Raw genomic sequence first — 25,349 nt, forward strand, 5'->3', positions numbered from 1 at the left:
AGAAGAAATAAAAACTTTGAGGTTTCCGATGACATTGTAATTCTGTCAGACAGCAAAGGACCTGGAAGAGCAACTGAACACAACGGACAGTGTCTTAAAAGGAGGATATAAGGTGAACATCAACAAAAGCAAAACGAAGATAACTGAATGTAGTCAAATCAGGTGATGCTGAGGGAATTAGACTGGGAAATGAGACACAAACTAGTAGATGAGTTTTGCTATTTGGGGAGCAAAATTACTGATGAAGGTCAAAGGAGTTTGGTTGGTTGGTTTAAAAGAGGGGGGAAGGGACCAAACTACAAGGTCATCGGTCCCTTGTTCCTAATAAAACAATGCCACAGGTGTGAGAATAAAACAGACGAGACATATAACACAAAATGGAAAGAAAGGAAAAACCACAAGAACGAAGGAAAGGCAATGAACACTAAAAGGAACAAAAAAGGACAAGAAAACAACGCTAGAAACAGAAAAGAGTAAAACAAGAAAGCAGATTACAGGGGCTGGCCGACCACGAGAATAAAAAGGAAAAGCCAGACACTCTGCAACACATTAAAACCTCCATCCTAAAAGCACTAGGGTGGAGGACACAGAGGGACAAAGGAGATGCGCAAAAACTTTTATCAAATGATAAAACCCACCCTCATGAATAAAACGTAAAACTAAATCAGCCAATGAGGCACTGTCAGATAAAATGAAGGCAACAAGTCCGGTAATCCAAGATTTCATCGCTGGGCAGTCAAAGTGGGACAGTGCACCAGCATATGGGCCACTGTCAACCGGGTGCTGCACCAAAACTGAGGTGGGTCTTCATGGCCCAAGAGGTAACCTTGGGTCGCCAATGCATAGCCGGCAGAGGACAACTGATTCCCTGCGAGAGGCCTGCATGGAAGACTTCCACACATTCGAAGTCTCATTAATGACACACAGTTTGTTGAGAGTTTGTTGAGCGTACTGTTATGCCATTCCGTCTCCCAAAGCCGAAAAACCCTGCGGCATAAGTCAGAACGCAGGTCAGGTTCAGGGATCCCCATCTCCAGAATCGGTTTCTGCATAGCCTGTTTGGCCAGCCTGTCAGCAAGTTCATTGTCTGGGATGCTGACGTGTCCTCCGATCCACACAAACACAACTGAACGAAGGGACCAGTCCAGGGCATAGATGGACTCCTGGATGGACGCCCCCAAAGGATGGTGAGGGCAGCACTGTCCGATAGCTTGTAGGCTGCACAAGGAGTCAGTACACAGAAGAAATGATTCCTCGGGGAATGAACGGATATACTGAAGTGCACGAGATATGGCCGTCAGCTCTGCAGTGAATACACTGCAGCAATTGGGCAAGGAATGCTGTTCAACATGGCCTCTGCAGACAAAGGTGAAGCCAACATTACCATCAGCCATCAAGCTGTCGGTGTAAACCACTTCAGAGCCCCAAAACACTTCAAGAATCAAGAGGAAGTACAGCAGAGATCCGCAGGGTTAATGGAGTCCTCAGGGCCACGTGAAAGGTCCAGGCGAAGCTTCGGCCTTCAGCTACACCACGGAGGTGTACGTGAATGAACCTCGAGGAGAGGTGGTGAAGGGAAGGATTCCAGTTCAGACAGAAGCGATCGCACGCAAACCACAACCATTAGCACTGAACAGGGCTACCTATGCAGGAGATGAACCAGTGTGGTTGGGAAAAGACGACAGTAAATAGGATGTTCACAAGAGCTATGAATGTGTGCAATGTAACTAGTGAGCAGTTGTGCAAGTCTGATCTTCAATGGAGGGACTCCAGCAAGATGAGGAAGCCAAGTCAAACGAGCATAGAAAACCAGACCTAACAATCGATATGTCTCCACTACAGTACGTTTGTCACCGGACTCATCCTAAAAGCTCCTGTCGCTAGTCGAACTCTGCAATGGCACAATAGGTCAAGCAGACACAATGCTGAGAGTGTCGCCAAACCATAAATCACACTCCCACAGTCAAGTCAGAATTGAAGAAGGGCTCTGTAGAGCTGCAGCAGCATGGAGTGATATGCACCCCAGTTGGTGTTGCTCAGGCAGCAGAGGGCACTGAGGTGCTGCCAACACTTCCGTTTAAGCTGACAAAGATGAGGAAGCCAAGTCAAACGAGTGTAGAAAACCAGACCTAAGAATCGATATGTCTCCACAACAGTGAGTGGATCATCATTAAGGTAAAGTGCTGGTTCCAGATGAACGGTACAACGCTCATAGAAATGCATGACACTTGTCTTCATGGCAGAAAACTGGAAGCCATGGGCTAGAGCCCATGACTGCACCTTGTGGGTGGCTCCCTGTAGGCAACACTCAGCAACACCAGTACTGGAGCAGCTGCATGAAATGCAGAAGACGTCTGCATACAGAGAAGGTGAGACGCAAGGCCCAACAGCTGCTGCTAGACTGTTAATGGCCACTAAAAATAGAGAGACAATCAATACAGAGCCCTGCGGGACTCCATTCTCCTGGATATGGATGGAACCAAGGAGGGCACCAACTTGGACACAGAAAGTACGGAGCGACAGGAAGTTTTGGATAAAAATCGGGAGCGGGCCCCGGACCTCACTCATACAATGTGGCAAGGATATGATGTCGCCAGGTCATGTCTGTGGTGTCACCGCCAGACACCACACTTGCTAGGTGGTAGCCTTTAAATCGGCCGCGGTCCGTTAGTATACGTCGGACCCGCGTGTCGCCACTATCAGTGATTGCAGACCGAGCGCCGCCACACGTCAGGTCTAGTCTAGAGAGACTCCCTAGCACTCACCCCAGTTGTACAGCTGACTTTGCTAGTGATGGTTCACTGACTACATAGGCTCTCATTTGCAGAGACGACAGTTTAGCATAGCCTTCAGCTACGTCATTTGCTACGACCTAGCAAGGCGCCATATTCAGTTACTACGAATGTATTCTGAACAGATAATATTGTGAATCATGTACCGTCAAGAGCGACGTTCATCATTAATGGATTAAAGTTAAATATCAAACTAATTACGTCCACTTTCTGAATTCTAATTCCTTGGCATGTTCCAGACCTCACGTCAGTATAGTCCTTCCCTCCTCACGCCAGCGTGTGTGAGCTAAAACGCGTGCATTTCGGCCTCCATGAGTAACACGGTGTTGACTCTTCTGCCAACACAAAAGTGTCGTATGCTTTACGTAAGTCAAAAAAGACGGCAACCAGGTTTTGGTGTCTGGAAAAGGCTGTTCGGATGGCAGACTCAAGGGACACAAGATTGTCAGTAGTAGAGCGACCCTGGCGGAAGCTGCCCTGACATGGAGACAGTAGGCCACGCGACTACAGGACCCAACCCAACCGCCGACACACCATATGTTCCAGCAGCTTACAAAGAATGTTGGTGAGGCTGATGGGCCGATAGTTATCCACATCAAGAGGGTTTTTACCGGGTTTGAGCACTAGAATGATGGTGCTCTCCCGCCACTGTGATGGACAGATGCCATCGCACCAGATCCAGTTGAAGATAACGAGGGTTGTCACTTGTAGTCAGATGAGAGATGTTTAATCATCTGGCTGTGGATACAATCAGGCCCAGGAGCTGTGTTGGGGCAATGTGCAAGGGCACTTAGGAGCTCCCACTCTGTAAATGGGGCGTTACCGAATTCACTGTGGTGCGTAGTGAATGAGAGGACTTTCCCTTCCAGCCACTATTTGAGAGTGCAAAAGGCTGGGGGGCATTGCCGGGAACCAGGTTTCCTGGAGGGCAATGCACATAGCAGATGTAAAGCTTAACAGTTGCTGTAGCTCAGCCAAGCGGTGGAAAAAACCGCCACAATTCCACTGGAGGATGATGTCATCGTGAGACTGGGAAAGAATGGAACATTCAATGAGGCAGTTTACGCCTCAGAGAAGGAGGAAGAGATTAGTGTTTAACGTCCCGTCGACAACGAGGTCATTAGAGACGGAGTGCAAGCTCGAGTGAGGGAAGGATGGGGAAGGACATCGGCCATGCCCATTCAAAGGAACCATCCCGGCATTTGCCTGAAGCGATTTAGGGAAATCACGGAAAACCTAAATCAGGATGGCCGCAGACGGGATTGAACCGTCGTCCTCCCGAATGCGAGTCCAGTGTGCTAACCACGGCGCCACCTCGCTCGGTTACGACTCAGAGTCGCCTGCTGCCACCTGCCTGAACAGTCAATATCCATTGTGTCTGAGGATCTGGTGAGATCTAGGTCCTGATCAGACACCAGAATCTCCACGCCACTCTCACACACACAGCTCGTAGGTAGCGGTGATGTGGGTGCCACAGCAATTTCCTTGGTCTTAGGGTTCTTCTTCTTGGATTTCTCTTGCTGCTCCTTGGGTTTCCCTGTCTGGGAGGAATTCACTGGCTCAGTCTCTGGGACTGAGGATAAGCATGAAGCCCTGTGACCAGCTGCTTTTGAGCTCTTCAGCCACTGGCTGGTGTCATCTTTGCCACTAGCAGAAACCTGGGAAGGGAGTGACCCAAGGGACCCCTTCCTAGCGAGAGAAGACGAAGAAGACTTATGCTTCTCCAGCTTAGAAGTGGAGACGGATGTCCCTGATGGTTTGGGGGGTGCTCCTCCTGAAGTAGGTGGTGCGGGAGCAACAGGGAGGGAAATGGCCCCCACCATCAAGAGGGCAGATGTAGTCTTCCGGCTCTGAGATGTGACTGGGGTTAGCGGAGCTGATGGTGCCAGGACTGTTGTAGCGGCGGCTTAAGATGTCATACGTACAGGATGCAGGCGTTCAAATTTTCTCTTTGCCTCAGTGGACGTCAGTCGGTCCAGGGTCTTGTATTCCATGATTTTCCTTTCTTTCTGGAGAATCCTGCAGTCTGGCGAGCAAGGCGAACGGTGCTCTCCACAGCTGACACAGATGTGAGGCGGGCACATGGAGTATTGGGATGAGATGCAATCTCGACATGTGATGCTGGAAGTACAGTTGGAAGACATATGGCTGAACTTCCAGCACTTAAAGCACCGCATCAAGAGAGGGATATGGGGCTTTACATCACAGGGGTAGACCACCACCTTGACCTTCTGGGGCAATGTATCGCCCTCGAAGGCCAAGATGAAGGCACCGGTGGCAACCAGATTATCCCTCGGACCCCGGTTGACATGCCAGACGAAACGTACACCTCACCACTCTAAACTGGCATGCAATTTATCATCAGACTGCAAAAGAAGGTCCCTGTGAAATATGATACCCTGGACCATATTTAAGCCCTTATGAGGTGTGATGGTTACAGAAACATCCCCCAGCTTGTCACAAGTGAGTAACATCCGTGCCTGGGCAGAGGATGCTATTTTTATCAAGACTGACCCAGATCTCATTCTGGACAATCCCTCCACCTCCACAAACTTGTCCTCTAAATGTTCAACAAAAACCTGAGGCTTCAGCGTCATGAAAGATTCCCCATCAGCTCTCGAACATACAAGGTACTGAGGCGAATAAGATCTGCTGCCATCCTTAGCCTGACGTTCCTCCCATGGTGTGGCCTGGGAGGGGAATGATTTGGGGTCGTACTTTCATCACGTGTCATCCGCCCTGATGCCAACCGCCCCAACCAGGGGCCCTCCCCTCGGGCGTAGGACGGCCACTGCCGGGAGTCCCGATGCCCCAGGTGGATGGGCATCTATCCCTCGGTATATGTGGGGAGTTAACAGTGCAGGCATCAGCAGAACGATCCCTGTGTGGTCAGGGGGCTACAACCAACAGGATATATGGTGGCCCCACCACAACAGACTGGCTACCATGCTGGATATCAGGTGCAAAGAAGTCCATGGTCATTGTCGATGTAGAAAGCGACACTGCATACTGCATGGTGGAAAACACACCCAGGAACGTGTCCTCGCCCAAGAGATGGAGACTGAGCAGGACTGAAATGTGATGACGAGAAAGTGGGCTAAAGATCTCAATGCACGATGGACACGATGCACCATGTAAGGTGCCCTTACACAATTGGCTCTCACATCACGAAAATTTTGAAGAACGGAGGTCAAACCCTACAGGGGACCATCACATAAAGGCCGAAACATGTGAAACTCCTTTTAGTCTCCTCTTACAACAAGCAGGAACACCTCGGGCCTATTCTTACCCCTGGACCTGGAGAAGGAGGTCGAAGGAGATAGGATAGAAAATGTAGACTGGCTATGGCAAGGAAAGCGTTTCTGAAGAAGAGAAATTTGTTAACATTGATTATAGATTTACGTGTCAGGAAGTCGTTTCTGAAAGTATTTGTATTGAGTGTAGCTATGTATGGAAGTGAAACATGGATGATAAATAGTTTAGACAAGAAGAAAATAGAAGCTTTCGAAATGTGGTGCTACAGAAGAACGCTGAAGATTAGGTTCTGAAAAGAACTGGGTAGAAGAGAAATTTGTGGCACAACTTGACTAGAAGAAGGGATCGGTTGGTAGGGCACGTTTCGGGGCATCAAGGGATCATCAATTTAGTATTGGAGGGAAGCATGGAGGGTAAAAATCGTAGAGGGAGACCAAAGCATGAATATACTAAACAGATTCAGAAGGATTTAGGTTGCACTAGTTACTTGGAGATAAAGAAGCTTGCACAGGATAGAGATGGATGGAGAGCTGCATCAAACCAGTCTCTGGACTGAAGATCACAACAACAGCTCCATTGTATCCAATTATCATGTCAACAATTAGTGAAGTGAACTCCCCATCTGTAAAATAATCTTACCCAGCTGGAGAATCAGCTGTGGGGTGAAGCTGCATTGTTAGTTCACCTAGTTTATTGAATGCTGCACCAGCTGCAGCAAATATCTCGCCAACCTGCAACAGTAAACCAATAACAATACACACAATGTCAACCCAAAAGAAAAATTATTCTTGGTTTCTGCAAAATGAATATGCTCATCTTATATTACTAGATGCTTTTAATGTTAACTATTATTGCTTACCTGTTTGGCCAGATATTATAACTTCAGGAAACAAAGTGTGTGTCTACAGTGACAACACTGCATCTTCAAATTACTTATTGCCTAACTTACTAATGGGTTAAAACTGAGTGCCTCATCAGTTCTCAATCCTGGATCATTGCCTTTTTTAGGTAACACCATCACTTAATTAGGTACCCTGAAACGACTCAGGACCCACCATCGCAAATGGTCTGCCAGCAACTCTCTCCTGCTTTCAAGTTTTATGAAGTAAAAGGCTGGTTCATTCTGCTCATGGTTATTAGGCTGAGTTATATGGACAGCAAAATTTGTTATGCTCATCCAGAAGTAAGAAAATCACAAGAATGACACCGTTCTCTTTTTGGTATGTTTGCAAAGTCATTTCTTTGCCAATAAATTATTTTCTATATTGTTTTAATATTAATCCCAAGACACTTTGGTTTCTTAGAAATTTGTAATGGATCTTTGCAAAGGAGAATAATATGTGCAGTAGCCACTGGAAAGATCGTGGGAGGCGCACATCGGCACGGCGTGTCACGGACGGTAGTTGCCGCAAGTAGAGTCCCGTCCACCAGAGGGCAAGCGAGAATTCAGACGCGACCTCTCCCGGCGTAACAACAACAACAACTCAGGCAGCACGGGCCGTGCCCAGTCAGTTAACATCGGGCATGCCTAGGACACAGTCCCGGTCTACGCTAAGTAAAGTACGACGTAAACGTGAACAGTGTTACTACACAATTGGCGACGAGTAGGGTCGTTCTTTCGCGTGTTGCGTCGTTGATCCGGTTTCGCAGCTTCTCCACGGCATGGAGAATTTAGTGCAGGTTTTGGTTGAGCAGCAGACGGAGCTCATGGCCACCATGAAACAAGTGCTGCCGACGTTGCTCTCCACGCAGTCTGCTCCAGCATTGTTCCCTCCTCCCTTTCCCCCGTATGACGAGACGGCGGAGGATTGGGACGCATATGAACATCGCCTTCGGCAGCATTTCCAGGTGTTTCATGTTGCTGATGCGGAGGTATGTCGTGCTCTCTTATTGTCTTGGATATCTCCCTCGCTGTATCAAGTTTTGCGGCAGCTAGCGCCGTTGCAGGAACCCTCGTCCTTGTCTTTTGACGCATTGTTTTCATTGCTGTCTTCATATTATCACCGCCGCACGCATGTTGTGGCAGCTACGGTCGAGTTCTATCAATGCAAGAAACAGCCCCATCAGTCTTACCGGGCGTGGGCTGCTACCCTGCACGGTCTTAGTCGCAAGTGTCATTTTGTCACGGAGCAGTCGCGAGAGTCGTATGCCCACGTTATGGTATGCGACGTCATTGTTCGTTCGGCCCCTGATAGGGAGGTCCGGCAACGGGCCCTGCAGTTAGAAGACCCTTCCCTTGAGGAAGTCCTGTCCATTGCTCAATCGTATGAAGTCTCTCACGCCGCGGGTCAACAGCTGGAAGCGTGGTGCGACGTCGCGGCGGTTCAGGGCGGCGCGTCTGCGTCCACTGTGTCCAGGGTGGACGACGTGCGAGCGGTACAATCCGGCTGTTACGGCCGCTTCCGCACGGCGCGTAAACAGAATTCCGGCCGCCGGCCCCCGTTGCCGTCCTGTGCGTCGTGCTATATACATCACGATCGGTCAGAGTGCCCCCAGCGTTGGGCCGTTTGTCGCAAATGTAATAAAAAAGGTCACATTGCTAAAGTTTGCCGCTCAGCCTCAAAAGAATCGAAGGAAGCAGGTACAGAGGACATGGACGTTGACATTCAGGAAGTTTCATCGGGCCAGGCTCCCGACGCATCGGCACGCAAACTCTTTATCGAGGTGTTGGTTCTGTCACGCCGGTTACAACTGCAAGTAGATACGGGTGCGGCAGTTTCGTTGTTGACTGCACAAACTTATTCCGACCTTGGATCGCCCCCGTTGGCGCCAGTTTACCGGCGTCTATGCGGTTATGGTAAACAGTTCATTCCCCTACTGGGTCAATTCACTACCGACATGACTTCCAAATCAGTCACTTGGCCTATTCCTTTTATTGTTGTCAGTGATGCGAGCTCCGCTAACCTTTTTGCCCTGGATGCCTTTCAAGCTTTCGGTTTTTCTATCGCTGGCACCATACAGTTGGTCTCCGAAGACGTTCCCTATCAATCATTGAAATCTTTGATCTCAGACTTTCCCGATATCTTTGAGGAGGGCCTGGGGCGTGTTCCAGATTCTGAAGCTCACTTAACGTTGAAGGCGTCGGCTCGCCCGCGTTTTCCACGCGCGAGGCAGATCCCCTTGGCTCTCCGCCCTCAGGTAAAGGAAGAGCTAGACCGGCTGACAGCCCTAGGGGTCGTTCTTCCCATTTCTTCTAGTGAGTGGGCTTCGCCCCTCGTTATTGTAAGGAAGCCCTCGGGAAAATTACGTCTTTGTGGCGATTTCAAGGCCACCATTAATTCCCAATTGGTGGTGGACACCTATCCTTTGCCTCGTGCTGATGAATTGTTCTCCGCCATGGCGGGAGGCCAATATTTTTCGAAAATCGATCTTTCGGAGGCTTATCATCAGATACCACTTGATGAGGACTCCAATCGGCTGGCGGTCGTCAACACCCCGTTTGGCCTTTACCAATACCAGCCGTTGGCCTCCGGAATATCCAGTGCCCCGGCGATATTCCAGCGTTATCTTGAGCACGTCACGTCGACAATCCCTCATTGTATTAATTACCTGGATGACATAATTGTCACAGGCCGCAGCACGAAGGAAGACTTGCACAACCTTCACACCCTCTTTCTCAAATTCAGGTCTGTGGGCTTGCGTTGCAACCTGCATAAGTCAAACTTCTTCCAACCGTCCATTGAGTATGTGGGCTACACCATCTCTCGGCACGGCGTCCAGCCACTAGGAAGTTTGATTCAAGGTATCGTCGACCTTACTCGGCCCTCTTCGCTGAAAGAGTTACAAGCTTTTTTAGGCAAGATAGCCTATTACCACCGGCTCATTCCCAGGGCTTCAACCATAGCCCGCCCACTGTACTGCTTTCTGTGCAAGGGTGTTCCTTTTGATTGGTCGTCTGCATGCGAGCGAGCGTTCACCTCATTGAAGGGCCTCCTCACGTCAGCGCCTTGTTTGGCTACTTTTGACCCCCATAAGCCGTTGGTCCTGGCTATCGATGCTTCGCAGTATGGGGTGGGGGCGGTCCTGGCCCATCGCAACGCAGATGGTTCCGAGCAACCACTGGCGTTTGCGTCGAAAACTCTTAGTCCCGCGCAGGCCCATTGCTCCCAGGTGGAAAAAGAGGCTTTGGCCATTGTCTACGCTGTTACCAAGTTTCACCCTTTCTTGTATGGCACGAAGTTTCAGTTAATCACTGACCATAAGCCGTTAATATCGTTATTTGGCCCTGCCTCTCAGATTCCGGATAGGGCGGCCCACAGACTACAGCACTGGGCCTTGTTCCTCTCTAAGTACCATTATGACATTCATTTTCGCCCTACCGGACAGCATGCCAACGCCGACGCTCTTTCCCGTCTTCCGGTGGGCCCGGATCCTACGTTCAATCGAGAGGAGATTATGTTTTCATTTGGATGTGGCGTCCCGCCAAGCGGTTGATGGCTTCCCGATCACTAGTTCTCGAGTCGCCAGGGAAACGGCAGCTGACCCGGTTCTCCGGCAAGTAGTTCGCCTCACTCAGCAGGGGTGGTCATCCCTCGCCCTCCAGGCCGGGCCTCGGACCCTCTTCGTAATTATTTCATTCTACGAGACCGCCTCTCGGTCTTGAATGGAGTTCTCCTTCTGGCTACCGATGATACAGCTCCTCGCGTGGTTGTTCCTGCAAGTTTACGAAGGGAGGTCCTCACGATATTACATGCGGGGCACTGGGGTGTTTCCCGTACTAAAACCTTGGCTCGCAGACATGTGTACTGGCCCGGTATTGACAGAGAAATTGAGCACTTGGTGGCCACCTGTTCCCAGTGTGCGAGCCAATAGGCATCTCCCAGGGCAGCATTCTCTTCATGGCCGCCGGCAACCCACGCATGGGAACGTGTTCACATCGATTTTGCGGGCCCATTTCTCAATAGCTTTTGGCTCATTGTCATTGATGCTTATTCCCGATTCCCATATGTGGTTCGCTGCTCCTCAACCACTTCAAAAGTTGCAATCCAGGCACTAGCAAAAATCTTTTCTGTGGAAGGTCTGCCAATCACCCTGGTCTCGGACAATGGACTGCAGTTTATTTCGCAGACCTTCCAGGATTTTTGTAGGCGCTTCGGTATTCGGCACGTTTGCTCTCCCCCCTTCCATCCACAATCGAATGGGGAAGCCGAGCACATGGTGCACACATTTAAGACGCAGATGAAAAAGTATGTGCACGAATTTCCTGTGGAGGAGGCATTGACGTTTTTCCTGACGGCATACCGGACCACACCAATGGGAGACCGCAGCCCTGCAGATCTCCTCCATGGGCGCCAACCTAGGACTCTGCTGCACCTCCTCCGGCCTGGTCCTCGCCAGACTTCGCAAAACGGAGTACCTACTTTCCACTGGGTATGTCGGTCTGGGCACATGGGTTTGGTCGCAATCCACGTTGGATACCGGCGGTGGTCGTGGTCCTGCGCCGAAATGGCCGCCAGCTCTATACCATGCAGGCAGGGGACCGGGCGGTACGTCGTCACCAAAATCAGCTACGTCCACGTTTGGGCACCCACCCTCCAACCTCTCAGACACCGACTTGCCCATTGCCGGCACCCGTGTTGGTTTCCCAGGGGATGTTACCGCCTCTCCCCGCTGTGACTCTGCCGCACTGCGATGGTTCTCAGCCTTGGCAGCCTCCAGTAGCTCCAGCACCAGCATCGCCATCGTTCGAGATGCCCCAGCGAGAGCCGGCCCCCCTTGCAGGCCCAGTTTCTCAGGAAGCTGGTTCACCTGTGGTCGTCCCTTCCCCATCGTCCCCGCCACTGGGTCTTTCCCCTCCCGAGGTGGAACAGGATCCGGAGTTCGACAGCTTGTCGCCCGTTCTGTGCCGGGCTCCGGTGGTGGGACGACGGGGGCCTCTTCGTGTGGGTCACTTCCAGCCGTATTCGAAGGGTCCGGCTCGAGGGTTGGCAGATCCCCTCGACTCCGGCCTTCCAATGGATGTGGAGGTCATCGCTCCTGCCCGACGCTCCACCTTCCGATGCAGTGGATCACAGTGGCTTCACCCCCTGAAGGAGGAGGAGTGCAGTAGCCACCGGAAAGATCGCGGGAGGCGCACATCGGCACAGCGCGTCACGGACGGTAGTTGCCGCAAGTAGAGTCCCGTCCACCAGAGGGCACGCGAGAATTCAGACGCGACCTCTGCCGGCGTAACAACAACAACTCAGGCAGCACGGGCCGTGCCCAGTCAGTTAACATCGGGCATGCCTAGGACACAGTTCCGGTCTACGCTAAGTAAAGTGCGACGTAAACGTGAACAGTGTTACTACAATATGATAGTTCCATTTTCTATTTATGCTGATAACTCACTTCCCCTATCTCATACACTGACATAAAAAATGACACCATGCTGTTATCACAACCAGACACACACTTTACTTGATGTGTATTGAAAGTACTGGCATTCTACTTTGCCCCGTGAAACCAACAAATGTATCATGACAACCAGCTTGTTTTGGTGGTTGTGGTGAGTAGTCTTCACCATAGCCATAGATCTAGATTAGCCTGGAAGTTTTATTATGATTTAGCAAAGCTAACAAGTATATGACTGTCTCTTTTACTAATTAAGCGCAACTTTCAAGATTTCATTTTTTATATTCCGTTGTGGGATGAAACTTTCAAGTCTGAAGGCGTTAATGGTAAGAATATCCTCATCCAAGAATTTTTATGCTTAAATAGTTAAAACATGCATTATTGTATGACATCATAGTTGCCTTAAAATATGCATCACTGTATGACATTTTAGTCGCCATAATAGTCGATGGCTTCAGTGGTCAAAGCTGATGTATTCAATCATATTCTTCAATTTTTCTCTTCACATGGAACATTATCACTGTTCGAAGTCTAAGCTTTCATTTACAAATCAAGAGAAATTGTATAAATGGTTTGTCAACCAACCACACTAATCAATACAATGTTTGAGAATATAAAATAATTAAAACCTACAAGTGAAATACTACCAGTACAAAGAACATACAATATTCAGCATAATGATAGACACACTGATGTGCGATGTTTTACTTTCCTGGCATATGTTATCACCTTCATACAGTCTTAATAAATTATCCCCCAAGGTTCTCAATAATTCTGAGGAATGTCAGCTACTCAGGGTGAATTGTTTCAACTTATGTCTTTCAGTTCTCTGTAAATTCTTCTCAAAATAGCATACCATCCATTTCATCTTTGTTTGCATCATCTTTGGCTTCCATTATGTTGTCTTTATGTATGTTTCCTTTGTGTAGCCTTCAATACATTCCTTTCATCTTTAAGCGATCCCTTCTTCAGTTGGTATTATCTTGCCATCTAAGCTGTTGATATTCATACAAATGTTTCTCTAAATGTTTCTTTACTGGTCCTATATGGGGCATGTGGCTTTACAATTGTCATGAATGACGCAAAACTAAATGACATGTACTGTCTGTGGAGAGATGCAGCAACTTTTGGCAAGTTATAGCTTTTTATTTATTTCAGTGAATATGTAAGAGGTGTATAAGTTAATATATAGGTGATACATTAAATCGCAACTGTGACTGAAATAAATAATCACTGTAAGACGACATAACAGTAAATAAAATGAAATAGAAAAACAGCGCCCATATGAAAGCTTTCCTTTTATTTCATAAGAATCTATGGCTAGATGTACTATTAAATCACCGAAACAATGAACCATGCTGGTTAGAAATTACACCTTTACCATGCCCTCACAGGGCTTAACACACTGTTTATAACCAGGTCATTAGAGAGAAATTGCAGAATCTTCCAACACTTCAAGGCCAGCACAGAACTATTCAGTTTATCGTACAGTTTGATTTCCCATAGAAATTTCAGCAGTACATCGAAAGGCAGTTATTTGCACTTAGAATCATTGCAAATCTTGGGGTGGAACAAACAAGTAAATTGACATATTTTGAATATATTCTTTCTATAATGTAATGTGGAGTAATGATCTGGGTAACTCTTCATTGGTCGAAAATGCGCTGTAAGAATAATGTGTGGTGCTCACCCACTATCATCTTCCGGACATCTGTTTAAGAAGTTGGGCATTCTCACTACTGCTTACTGCATTCCCTCATGAATTTTGTTGTACACAATTTACTACAGTTCCAGAGGAATGATTATGCATATAATTAAAATACCAGAAGGAAAAATGAGACATTTATTAATTCAAATTGTCTTTAGCACAAAAAGAGGTGCACAATGCCACAACTAAAATTTCTGATCACTTACCCAGTGATATAAAATGTCTGACACACAGCAAAGTAGAATCTGAAAACAAACTGAACAAGTTTCTCCTTGACATCTCCTTGTGTAATGTAGAAGAATTTCTGCTACTGTAATGTGTAAAAGTTGATGGGTAGAAATTAGGGGCCCACTAACATCTGCATATTTTTTTAACCTTCTAAATATCAGCATGTAGCCATATTTTTTTAAAGCTTCTAAATATCAGCATGTAGCCATATTTACAAATTAATTTGTGATGTGGATGAAAAATGATTTCTTTCCACACAAATAGGATCCACAGAAGTAGGATTTATCACGCAAAATGATCAATGGAACATGAAACTATGAAACTAACTTCCATGGATCATTAGTGTGACTTCTTCCTATGATGTAGAATGAATCAGTTTAACAATTACAGCACACTTTCTCAGTGAAAAATATAGCACAATACTGACAATTTACATGATTGTTTTAAGAGTATGCTCAATGATTTTGGAACAAACTGATGTTAAAGTATTGGTCTGTAATTTTGAGGGTCCATTCTTTCACCCTTCTTATGTACAGGGGTTACCTGCACTTTTTCCAGTTGCTTGGAACTTATTATAAATGCAAGCTAAGTAAGGGGCCACTGTTGAAACTAAATGGGATTCAATCTAGACTGGCAACCTATCTGTATTCAACTGTATCAGTTGCTTCTCATTACCAGGGATGCCTCTTTCTATACCCTCTGTACGACAGCCTGTGCAATGATCAACGGATAGTACATCTATATGATCCTCCTGTGTCAATGATTTTTTAAACAGAAAATTTAAAACTCATCTTTCCTTTTGCTTTCTTCTACTGCCACACAATATTGGCCAACAAATGACTGGATACAAGCCTTCAACCCACTTATACAGTCAGTGTAAAGAAACTGCTAAGGAAATAGAGATTACTGCATAATAGGTGTAAAACAAAGTGTAGGGCTATAGTTAGAGAGATGCTGAATGAAACGCGTTTGGCTGTCAAGAGAGCAATATGTGATGCCTTCAATGACTATCATAGCAGAATATTGTCCAGTGATCTTTCACATAAACCAAAGAAAATCTGGTTGTACGTAAAGGCTTTTAGTGACACCGAAGTTAGTGTCCAGTCCCTAGTGAATAAGACAGGAAATGAAATTTAGGGTAGCAAAGCCAAAGCTGAAATGCTTAACTCTGTATTCAAATGTTCCTTTACAAAAGAAAACCCAGGAGAATTGCCCTAGTGTAATCCTTGCACCACTGAAAAGATGAACAAAATACGTATTAGTGTCAGTGGTGTTGGGAAACGGCTGAAACTGTTGAAATTGAACAAAGCTCCGGGGCTCAATGCAATCCCTGTCAGTTTCTATACCGAATTTGTGGCTCAGTTAGCCGCTCGTCTAGCTTTCATCCATCGTAGATCCCTCAGAAAAAAGAAAAAAAAAGCCCAGTTTTTGGAAAAAGGGACAGGTCACACCTATCTACAAGAAGGATAGTAGAAGTGATTCATAAAACTATGGTCCAATATCCTTGACATCGATTTGTTGTAGAATCTTAGAACACATTCTGATCTCAAACATAATGAGGTATCTTGAACAGGATGACCACCTCAACGCCAACCAGCATGGATTTCGAAAACACTGACCATGTGAAACCCAACTTGCACTATTCTCACAAGACATACTGAAACCTTTGTATCAGTCTTCCCATGCTCCATACATGAATGGAACAGAAGAGATTCTAATAACTGGTGCAATTGGACGTACCCTGTGTCATGCAACTCAGGGTGGTTTGGAGAGTACAGATGTACATGTACAAATAATTTTACATAAGACGTTTCAGTAACATGTGACTGTGGAATTTGTTGTCCACTTTGCACATCTACCTTTTTGCAGACATGTAAATTTCTGCCAGCTTTTGCCTCTTGACATGTCCGCATCCTGTTTTGAACCAAGACTGAAACAATCTCTCTTTCCTCTGCATTTTCTGAGTTTTGTTAGTAAACTACAGTGGGTGGGACTTTTCCATCCCTAAACCACTTACTTAGCACATACTTTTCCAGAGCAAGCATCACAATCAGTATAAACTTTGCTAGGATGCTAGCAACTGCTTATCTGCTATTTCCAGCATAAAGACACTGTTAGTTTTCTTGGTGGATTTATGAGTTTTAACAACCACAGTTGCTACGAACACTAATCCCCATCTCTATTGGGGAATTGTCAATAAGGTCAAGTCTGCAACCTGTATAGATAACGTTGTGACAAATTATTCATTTGATGATATAAAAAAAATCCTGCCTTGATTTAGGTATTTCTGATCATTCTGCACTGTTTTTGCAGCTACCAAAAATAAATGGATCAGCCATTAGAAAAACATCCATCAAACAATGCTTCAGTAAGGAGAGTGTGCGAGTATGTGCCCGTCCTTTTTTCCCCCTAGGGTGGGTCTTTCCGCTCCCGGGATTGGGGTGGCTCCTTGCCCTCTCCCTTGGAACCCGCATCCTTTCGTCTTTCCCTCTCCTTCCCTCTTTCCTGGTGGGGCGGCGGTTTGTTGCGAAGGCTTGAATTTTGTGTGTGTGTTTGTGTTTGTTTGTGTGTCTGTCGACCTGCCAGCGCTTTCGTTTGGTGGGTCGCATCATCTTTGTTTTTAGATATAAAAACAAAGATGATGTGACTTGCCGGGCGAGAGCGCTGGCACGTCGATGGACGCACAGGCGGGCACAGGCGTGCACACGGACTTCGGGCTTTCGCGGCGGACTGTTGCCTCGTCGGGGGGAGGGGGGGGGATGTGGGTTTTGGGGGAGGGGAGTCGTTCCGGTCCCGGGGGCGGAGGGACTTGCCTTGGGAGGGGGGGGGGATGCGCTCACGCACATGCGCATGTCCATCCGTGCATGTGCGGACGCGGGCAGACATATTTAATTTGTGTCTGTATATGTGTGGATGGATATGTGTGTGTGTGCGCGAGTGTATACCCGTCCTTTTTTCCCCCTAAGGTAAGTCTTTCCGCTCCCGGGATTGGAATGACTCCTTACCCTCTCCCTTAAAACACACATCCTTTCGTCTTTCCCTCTCCTTCCCTCTTTCCTGATGAGGCAACAGTTTGTTGCGAAAGCTTGAATTTTGTGTGTATGTTTGTGTTTGTTTGTGTGTCTGTCGACCTGCCAGCACTTTCATTTGGTAAGTCACATCATCTTTGTTTATATATATATATATATATATATATATATATATATATATATATATATATATATATATATATATATATATATATATATATATATATAACAAAGATGATGTGACTTACCGAACGAAAGCGCTGGCAGGTCGATAGACACACAAACAAACACAAACACACACACAAAATTCAAGCTTTCGCAACAAACTGTTGCCTCATCAGGAAAGAGGGAAGGAGAGGGAAAGACAAAAGGATGTGGGTTTTAAGGGAGAGGGTAAGGAGTCATTCCAATCCCGGGCGCGGAAAGACTTACCTTAGGGGGAAAAAGGACGGGTGTGTGTGTGTGTGTCTATGATGTGACTTACCGAACGAAAGCGCTGGCAGGTCGATAGACACACAAACAAACACAAACACACACACAAAATTCAAGCTTTCGCAACAAACTGTTGCCTCATCAGGAAAGAGGGAAGGAGAGGGAAAGACAAAAGGATGTGGGTTTTAAGGGAGAGGGTAAGGAGTCATTCCAATCCCGGGCGCGGAAAGACTTACCTTAGGGGGAAAAAGGACGGGTGTGTGTGTGTGTGTCTATGATGTGACTTACCGAACGAAAGCGCTGGCAGGTCGATAGACACACAAACAAACACAAACACACACACAAAATTCAAGCTTTCGCAACAAACTGTTGCCTCATCAGGAAAGAGGGAAGGAGAGGGAAAGACAAAAGGATGTGGGTTTTAAGGGAGAGGGTAAGGAGTCATTCCAATCCCGGGAGCGGAAAGACTTACCTTAGGGGGAAAAAAGGACGGGTATACACTCGCACACACACACATACCCATCCACACATATACAGACACAAGCAGACATATTTAAAGACAAAGAGTTTGGGCAGAGATGTCAGTCGAGGCAGAAGTGCAGAGGCAAAGATGTTGTTGAATGACAGGTGAGGAATGAGTGGCGGCAACTTGAAATTAGCGGAGATTGAGGCCTGGTGGATAACGGGAAGAGAGGATATATTGAAGAGCAAGTTCCCATCTCCGGAGTTCGGATAGGTTGGTGTTAGTGGGAAGTATCCAGATAACCAGGACGGTGTAACACTGCGCCAAGATGTGCTGGCCGTGCACCAAGGCATGTTTACCCACAGGGTGATCCTCATTACCAACAAACACTGTCTGCCTGTGCCCATTCATGCGAATGGACAGTTTGTTGCTGGTCATTCCCACATAGAATGCATCACAGTGTAGGCAGGTTAGTTGGTAGATCACGTGGGTGCTTTCACACGTGGCTCTGCCTTTGATCGTGTACACCTTCCGGGTTACAGGACTGGAGTAGGTGGTGGTGGGAGGGTGCATGGGACAGGTTTTACACCGGGGGCGGTTACAAGGGTAGGAGCCAGAGGGTAGGGAAGGTGGTTTGGGGATTTCATAGGGATGAACTAAGAGGTTACGAAGGTTAGGTGGACGGCGGAAAGACACTCTTGGTGGAGTGGGGAGGATTTCATGAAGGATGGATCTCATTTCAGGGCAGGATTTGAGGAAGTCGTATCCCTGCTGGAGAGCCACATTCAGAATCTGATCCAGTCCCGGAAAGTATCCTGTCACAAGTGGGGCACTTTTGTGGTTCTTCTGTGGGAGGTTCTGGGTTTGAGAGGATGAGGAAGTGGCTCTGGTTATTTGCTTCTGTACCAGATCGGGAGGGTAGTTGCGGGATGCGAAAGCTGTTGTCAGGTTGTTGGTGTAATGCTTCAGGGCTTCCGGACTGGAGCAGATTCGTTTGCCACGAAGACCTAGGCTGTAGGGAAGGGACCGTTTGATGTGGCATGGGTGGCAGCTGTCGTAATGGAGGTGTTGTTTCTTGTTGGTGGGTTTGATGTGGACGGACGTGTGAAGCTGGCCATTGGACAGGTGGAGGTCAACATCAAGGAAAGTGGCATGGGATTTGGAGTAGGACCAGGTGAATGTGATGGAACCAAAGGAGTTGAGGTTGGAGAGGAAATTCTGGAGTTCTTCTTCACTGTGAGTCCAGATCATGAAGATGTCATCAATAAATCTGTACCAAACTTTGGGTTGGCAGGCTTGGGTAACCAAGAAGGCTTCCTCTAAGCGACCCATGAATAGGTTGGCATATGAGGGGGCCATCCTGGTACCCATGGCTGTTCCCTTTAATTGTTGGTATGTCTGGCCTTCAAAAGTGAAGAAGTTGTGGGTCAGGATGAAGCTGGCTAAGGTAATGAGGAAAGAGGTTTTAGGTAGGGTGGCAGGTGATCGGCGTGAAAGGAAGTGCTCCATCGCAGCGAGGCCCTGGACGTGCGGGATATTTGTGTATAAGGAAGTGGCATCAATGGTTACAAGGATGGTTTCTGGGGGTAACGGATTGGGTAAGGATTCCAGGCGTTCGAGGAAGTGGTTGGTGTCTTTGATGAAGGATGGGAGACTGCATGTAATGGGTTGAAGGTGTTGATCTACGTAGGCGGAGATACGTTCTGTGGGGGCTTGGTAACCAGCTACAATGGGGCGGCCGGGATGATTGGGTTTGTGAATTTTAGGTAGAAGGTAGGGGTGCGGGGTATCGGTGGGGTCAGGAGGTTGATGGAGTCAGGTGAAAGGTTTTGTAGGGGGCCTAAGGTTCTGAGGATTCCTTGAAGCTCTGCCTGGACATCAGGAATGGGATTACCTTGGCAAATTTTGTATGTGGTGTTGTTTGAGATTATATATATATATTTTTCCTACGTGGAATGTTTCCCTACAGTAATATATATATATATATATATATATATATATATATATATATATATATATATATATATATATATATATATATCAAACAACACCACATACAAAATTTGCCAAGGTAATCCCATTCCTGATGTCCAGGCAGAGCTTCAAGGAATCCTCAGAACCTTAGGCTTAAACAAGTAGACTGGCCATTGGGTCATTGTACTACAAGTTCCAAAAAAGATTTCTTGAGAGTTATTTTTGTCGCATGTGTTTAACAAAGTATCCCCCCACACCCCCCCAAAAAAAAAACGACAAGCAAACTGAAATGGATAAGAGCTGGTATAAAAGTATCGAAGCGTCCGATCCCACCCGTCGGCTTTGACCCATGACGTGAGGCTGTTGTGGTGTGTGACATCACGAGGGCGCGGAATTTAGTTTGTGAGAGTGGCGTGTTTGTAGGTGTCGTTTTGATGCGATCGGTGGTGCTCTCTGGTGGTGTGTTAGGTGATGTTTTTGGTTTAGTTTGCGAGTGTGGCGTCGTGTGTGAATTTTGGTAAATTGCTTTTTTTATGTCTTTGGTAGGTATGGATATGACTGACAGGGTCAACAGTTTTCGGTTGTCGGCTGTGATGGGGGATAGTGTGTTGTCTCTAATAAAATTTCTTCAACTATTCGGATGTTTTGATGAAGCCGTGAAGTGTTCAGTATGTCTGAAGAAATGAGGCTTACCTAAAGTTCCAGCATCTCGGACCAGGGACGGCTGTATGTGGAGATGTCGTAAGGATAACAGGTCCAGGGACGTGTTCGATCCCAATGTGTGGCTGTGAATGTTGGTATTGGTATCGGGAGATGTTTTTGAGCTATATAGGTCAATGGAAGTGTTCGATCCCAATTTATGGGACCGGGAGCTGCTGTTGAGCTATATAAGTCAAGGGAAGTGCCCGATTCCAGATGATATTGTGTTCAGTGGTATCTGGGGAGTTTTGTGATGTCGGTTTTTTTCGTCTTTTTGCGTGGTTTTGTATGGGGGTAGGTGTCTAAATTTGTTTATATTTAGTTTGTCCCAACCCAAAAACCCCCTACTTCCCGCGCTTGTCCCGTTAGTGTCATTAGGCTTTTTGTGGAATGTGTGTGTGTTTTTCAATGTATTTTCGTCCTCATAATGTGTACGTAACGACTTTATATGTGCCATATTGGAATCGTGGTTTATGGTCGTTTCCGCCATATTTGTGACATCATGGGTCAAAGCAGACGGGCGGGATCGGACGCTTCCGTATTTCCAGTATCGAGTGCCAGAAAATAACGGTTACATAATAAATAGAAAAGTAATAAGAATTTAGATTTCATAAATTATGCAAAAAGGTATAAAGTAATATTTAGAAGGGTGGTAAAGGCAGCAAAAGAAATTGCACACAAGAAATTCATTATGAACCTTACAAATAAATCAAAGGCAGTATGGTCAGTCATGGAATCTGAACTTGGTGCAACATCCGGCAGTCCATAAATTTACAAAATTGAGATAGTCAACAAATCCATTTTAAATCCTTCAGAAATATCAGAATATTTCAATGTGTTTTTTGAGTCATTTCATGTCAAATCAACACAGAAAAGTACTATTTTCAATTTTACCCTCTTTGATTTTCATAAAATTTGGTGTGTTCATTGCATATGAGAAGAGAATGAAAAATACCAAATTACAGAATTTTAATGCAAGTAAGGCAAGAGTAACAGCCACTCAGAGTTCTAAAAAAGTGCAGAAAATTTGACAAATACTGCTGACAAAAATGGCTATAGCCTCTGTTCTAATAAAGATAGAAAAGTGAACCCGATAATTTTGGAAAGGTCTTGAAACAAGCTTTTCAACGATATGCAATTTTGTCAAATTCAAATAATGTACACAAATAAGGTAAGTGACCTTGACCTCTGACCTTTAATACCTCAAACCCTGTCACATCTGCGACGGACGAAAAGAATGTATTAGCTTCTTCATGTTAGTACAGCAGTGTGTTGCATTAATGCAAACTAAATTGTATTCAGCCTCCAACATTATGACACAAAGCACTGAAAAACACATTTATTGTTAAAAAGGTGGTGTTATAAAACAGCACAGTATGTTAGTACAGTCAACAGGCCTATAGCAAGTCATAACAGGTCACAAACTATCACATGACCTTCAATGACGCAAAACATGATACAGACATTCCAGGCAAACACATGCATGGGCGGCATGGTAAACAGGTTCAGACTTACAGAAACAAATATGACAAAAGTATCATCTAGACTAACTATGCCTCAGTAATGGAAAGCAACATATAACAGAGTCTTTCCCGACATGGTAACTGCTTCATTGGTTCATGGGTGTCATGTTAGATAATGTTGTAGAAGCTGCACAATATTTCAGTGAGCCAGCTGCTTGCCATCTTCACGTGCTTACAGACATGTTGTTGCAATGGCTCAGCAATATATACGCTGACTCACTAGAAAAGCGCAGAGCCGAGGGGTGGAGTCATAATGTCATTGTAGGTCATGTTGTTGCAATGGCTCAGCAATATATATGCTGACTCACTAGAAAAGTGCAGAACCGAGGGGTGGAGTTATAATGTCATTGTAGGTGAATCGTAGAGCACGGTGACATCCAGAGCCCCCTGCTGGAGAAACAAGCCACAGTCTTTGCAGCCGTGATGCAGGAAAAAGCGTGGCCGCAAATCATGGCCCTGCACATGTGAGGACTTTAATTCCCTATCTGTGTTGATATGGGACTATTCGTCAGTGGCCGACGATGCCTTAGTATCACCAATGCTGGTTCCCATGCCTTGCTGAGTTGAAATACCATGTGTCTATTGATCAGGTCGTTACTTATACGTATTCGACTGTTTCTTTAATGTGGAGTACTAGTACATGGAAGTGGATGAAAAGATCTTTGCCTCTCTGTAGTTCATGCTGCGTCCCATGCCAAGAGTGTCCAACCACAGCAGAATTTTCTGGTTGACCCAATCTGGTGTGTCACCTATGTTCAGCTCATCTATCCTTGACAACGAGCCTGGCCAATGTATGATTTCCCACACTGGCATGGGATTTTACACATCCTTGGTCTCCTTAGACTTAGGTTGTCTTAACAGAACCCAGCATAGTCTGCACTGGTGCTGGAAGACACATTTTATTTGGTGTTTCTTGAACAGCCTGCCAATCTTAATGGACATACAACCAACACAGGGGAGAAAAACCATCTTCATGGAGTTTTCCATTTCTTCTGGCTGTTCTTGAGCATTAATGCGTGGAGGTTGAAATGCATTATGGATCCATTTATCAGGGTACCCGTTTTGTACAAAATAACTAAGCTCTGCCGACAAGCTCCCTGCATCTGAAATAACTCTAGCCCTATGAATGAGAGTCCATAACACACCACTGCATTGAGATGGGTGATGGCAGCTCATAGATGAAGGTCAGTGTGAGTTGGTTTACGAAAGACACCGTGTCCCAAGGAACCGTCTACTTTTCTGCAAACCTAGACATATTAGAATGCGAGGTCTCCATGTTTCTCCACTTCCATGGTGAAGTAAATGCTTGGATGGATGGAGTTAATGTGTTTCAGAAATGCAGGAAGCATTGCTGCTCTATGTGGCCAAACTACATATCTCCAGAAATGTTTAGGTTTCAACACCACTGACAGAAGTGCTTTTTCCTCAGTCTTCCACAAAAAGATTAGCCACTATGGGAGACAAAGGGCTACCCATAGCAACACTGTCAGGTTGCTCAAAATATTTTTCATTAAATAAAAAGTAAGCTAAGCTAAGCACATGTGTGAATAGATGTAAGATATCCTCCTCCAACTTAGTTCTTGTAAGGTGTAATGAATCCACCAGAGGTACTCGTTTGAACCAGGAGACCCCATCGAAACTCACTAATATGTCAGTTGGTTTGAGATGTAAGGTCTTCAGCCACTGTATAAAATCTGCCTAGTTTCGAATGTGATGTTCACATCTTCCTGCCAAAGGGCTCAGAAGAGAAGCCAGATGTTTTACTAGGTACTATGTTGGGGCTCCTACATTGCTCATGATGGGGTGAAGCGGAACCCTTTCCTCATGGATCTTAGGCAGCCTATACAGTTGTGGTGGAACTGGTGCTTGTACTCTTAAGCTCTTTTTAAGATAATTACAAAAGTGGCTGGATTTTAGGAGCGCAGATGTCTTATATTGTACTGCATCAGTAGGATCCTTCTAGAGACTAGAATACACTGAGTCCTGCAGTGGTGCTGAAAACCTAAATGTTTCTGGAGATATGTGAATGACATCTTTGTAGTTTAGACACACAGAGTGGCAATGCTTCCTGCAGTTCTGGAACACCTTAACTCCATCCATCAAAGGATTTGCTTCACCATGGAAGCAGAGAAAAATAGAGACCTCCCACTCTTAGATGTCTTGCTCTGCTCAAAACAAGATGGTTCCTTGGGTCACAGCATGCTTCGTAAACCAACTCACACTGACCAATACCTATGAGGTGCGAGCCACCATCACCCACCTCTATCCAGTGGTGTGTTACAGACTCTTATTCAAAGGGCCAGAATTATTTCAGATGCAGGGAGCTTATCAGCAGAGCTTAGTCATCTTTGCTCTATGTTCGTACAAAACAGGCACTCCGATACACAGATCCATAATGCATTTCAACCTGTAAGCACTAATGCTCAAGAACAACCAGAAGGAAAGGAGAACTCCACAAGGATTGTTATTCTACCCTATGCTGGCGGCGTGTCCTTTAAGATTGGCACACCCTTCAGCTTGAGTGCAAACTATGCTGGGTTCTGTTAAAGATAATATATGTCTAAAGAGACCAGGGATGTATAAAGTCCCTTGCCAGTGTGGGAAATCATACACTGGCCAGACTTGTTGCACTGTCAAGGATAGATGCACTGAACACAAGACGTCACATTAGATTAGGTCAGCCAAAAAAGTCTGCTGTGGCTTAACACTGTCTTGGTATGGGACACAGCACAAACTACAGAGAGCCAATGATCCTTTCATCCACTTCCACATATTGGGACTCCATTACTAAAGAAGCAGTTGAAATATGCATGAGTAACGACCTGATCAACAGAGACACAGGATTTCAACTCGGCAAGGCATGGGAACCAGCGTTGGTAGCACTAAGGCATCAACAGCCACAGACGAACGAATCCG

General features: G+C 46.1%; 1 protein-coding gene across 1 annotated transcript in view; it reads right to left on the reverse strand.

The window, feature by feature from the left end:
- The window catches only part of LOC126235723 (chromatin complexes subunit BAP18), a 49,117-nt gene that overhangs the window by 19,428 nt on the left and 4,340 nt on the right, over positions 1–25,349 (reverse strand). The window contains exon 2 of the mRNA XM_049944494.1: positions 6,687–6,778. Coding sequence (XP_049800451.1) covers positions 6,687–6,778 — 92 coding nt within the window. The remainder of the gene's footprint in view (positions 1–6,686; positions 6,779–25,349) is intronic.

The sequence above is a fragment of the Schistocerca nitens genome, chromosome 2 (genome assembly GCF_023898315.1).
Source record: "Schistocerca nitens isolate TAMUIC-IGC-003100 chromosome 2, iqSchNite1.1, whole genome shotgun sequence".
Taxonomy (NCBI): domain Eukaryota; kingdom Metazoa; phylum Arthropoda; class Insecta; order Orthoptera; family Acrididae; genus Schistocerca; species Schistocerca nitens.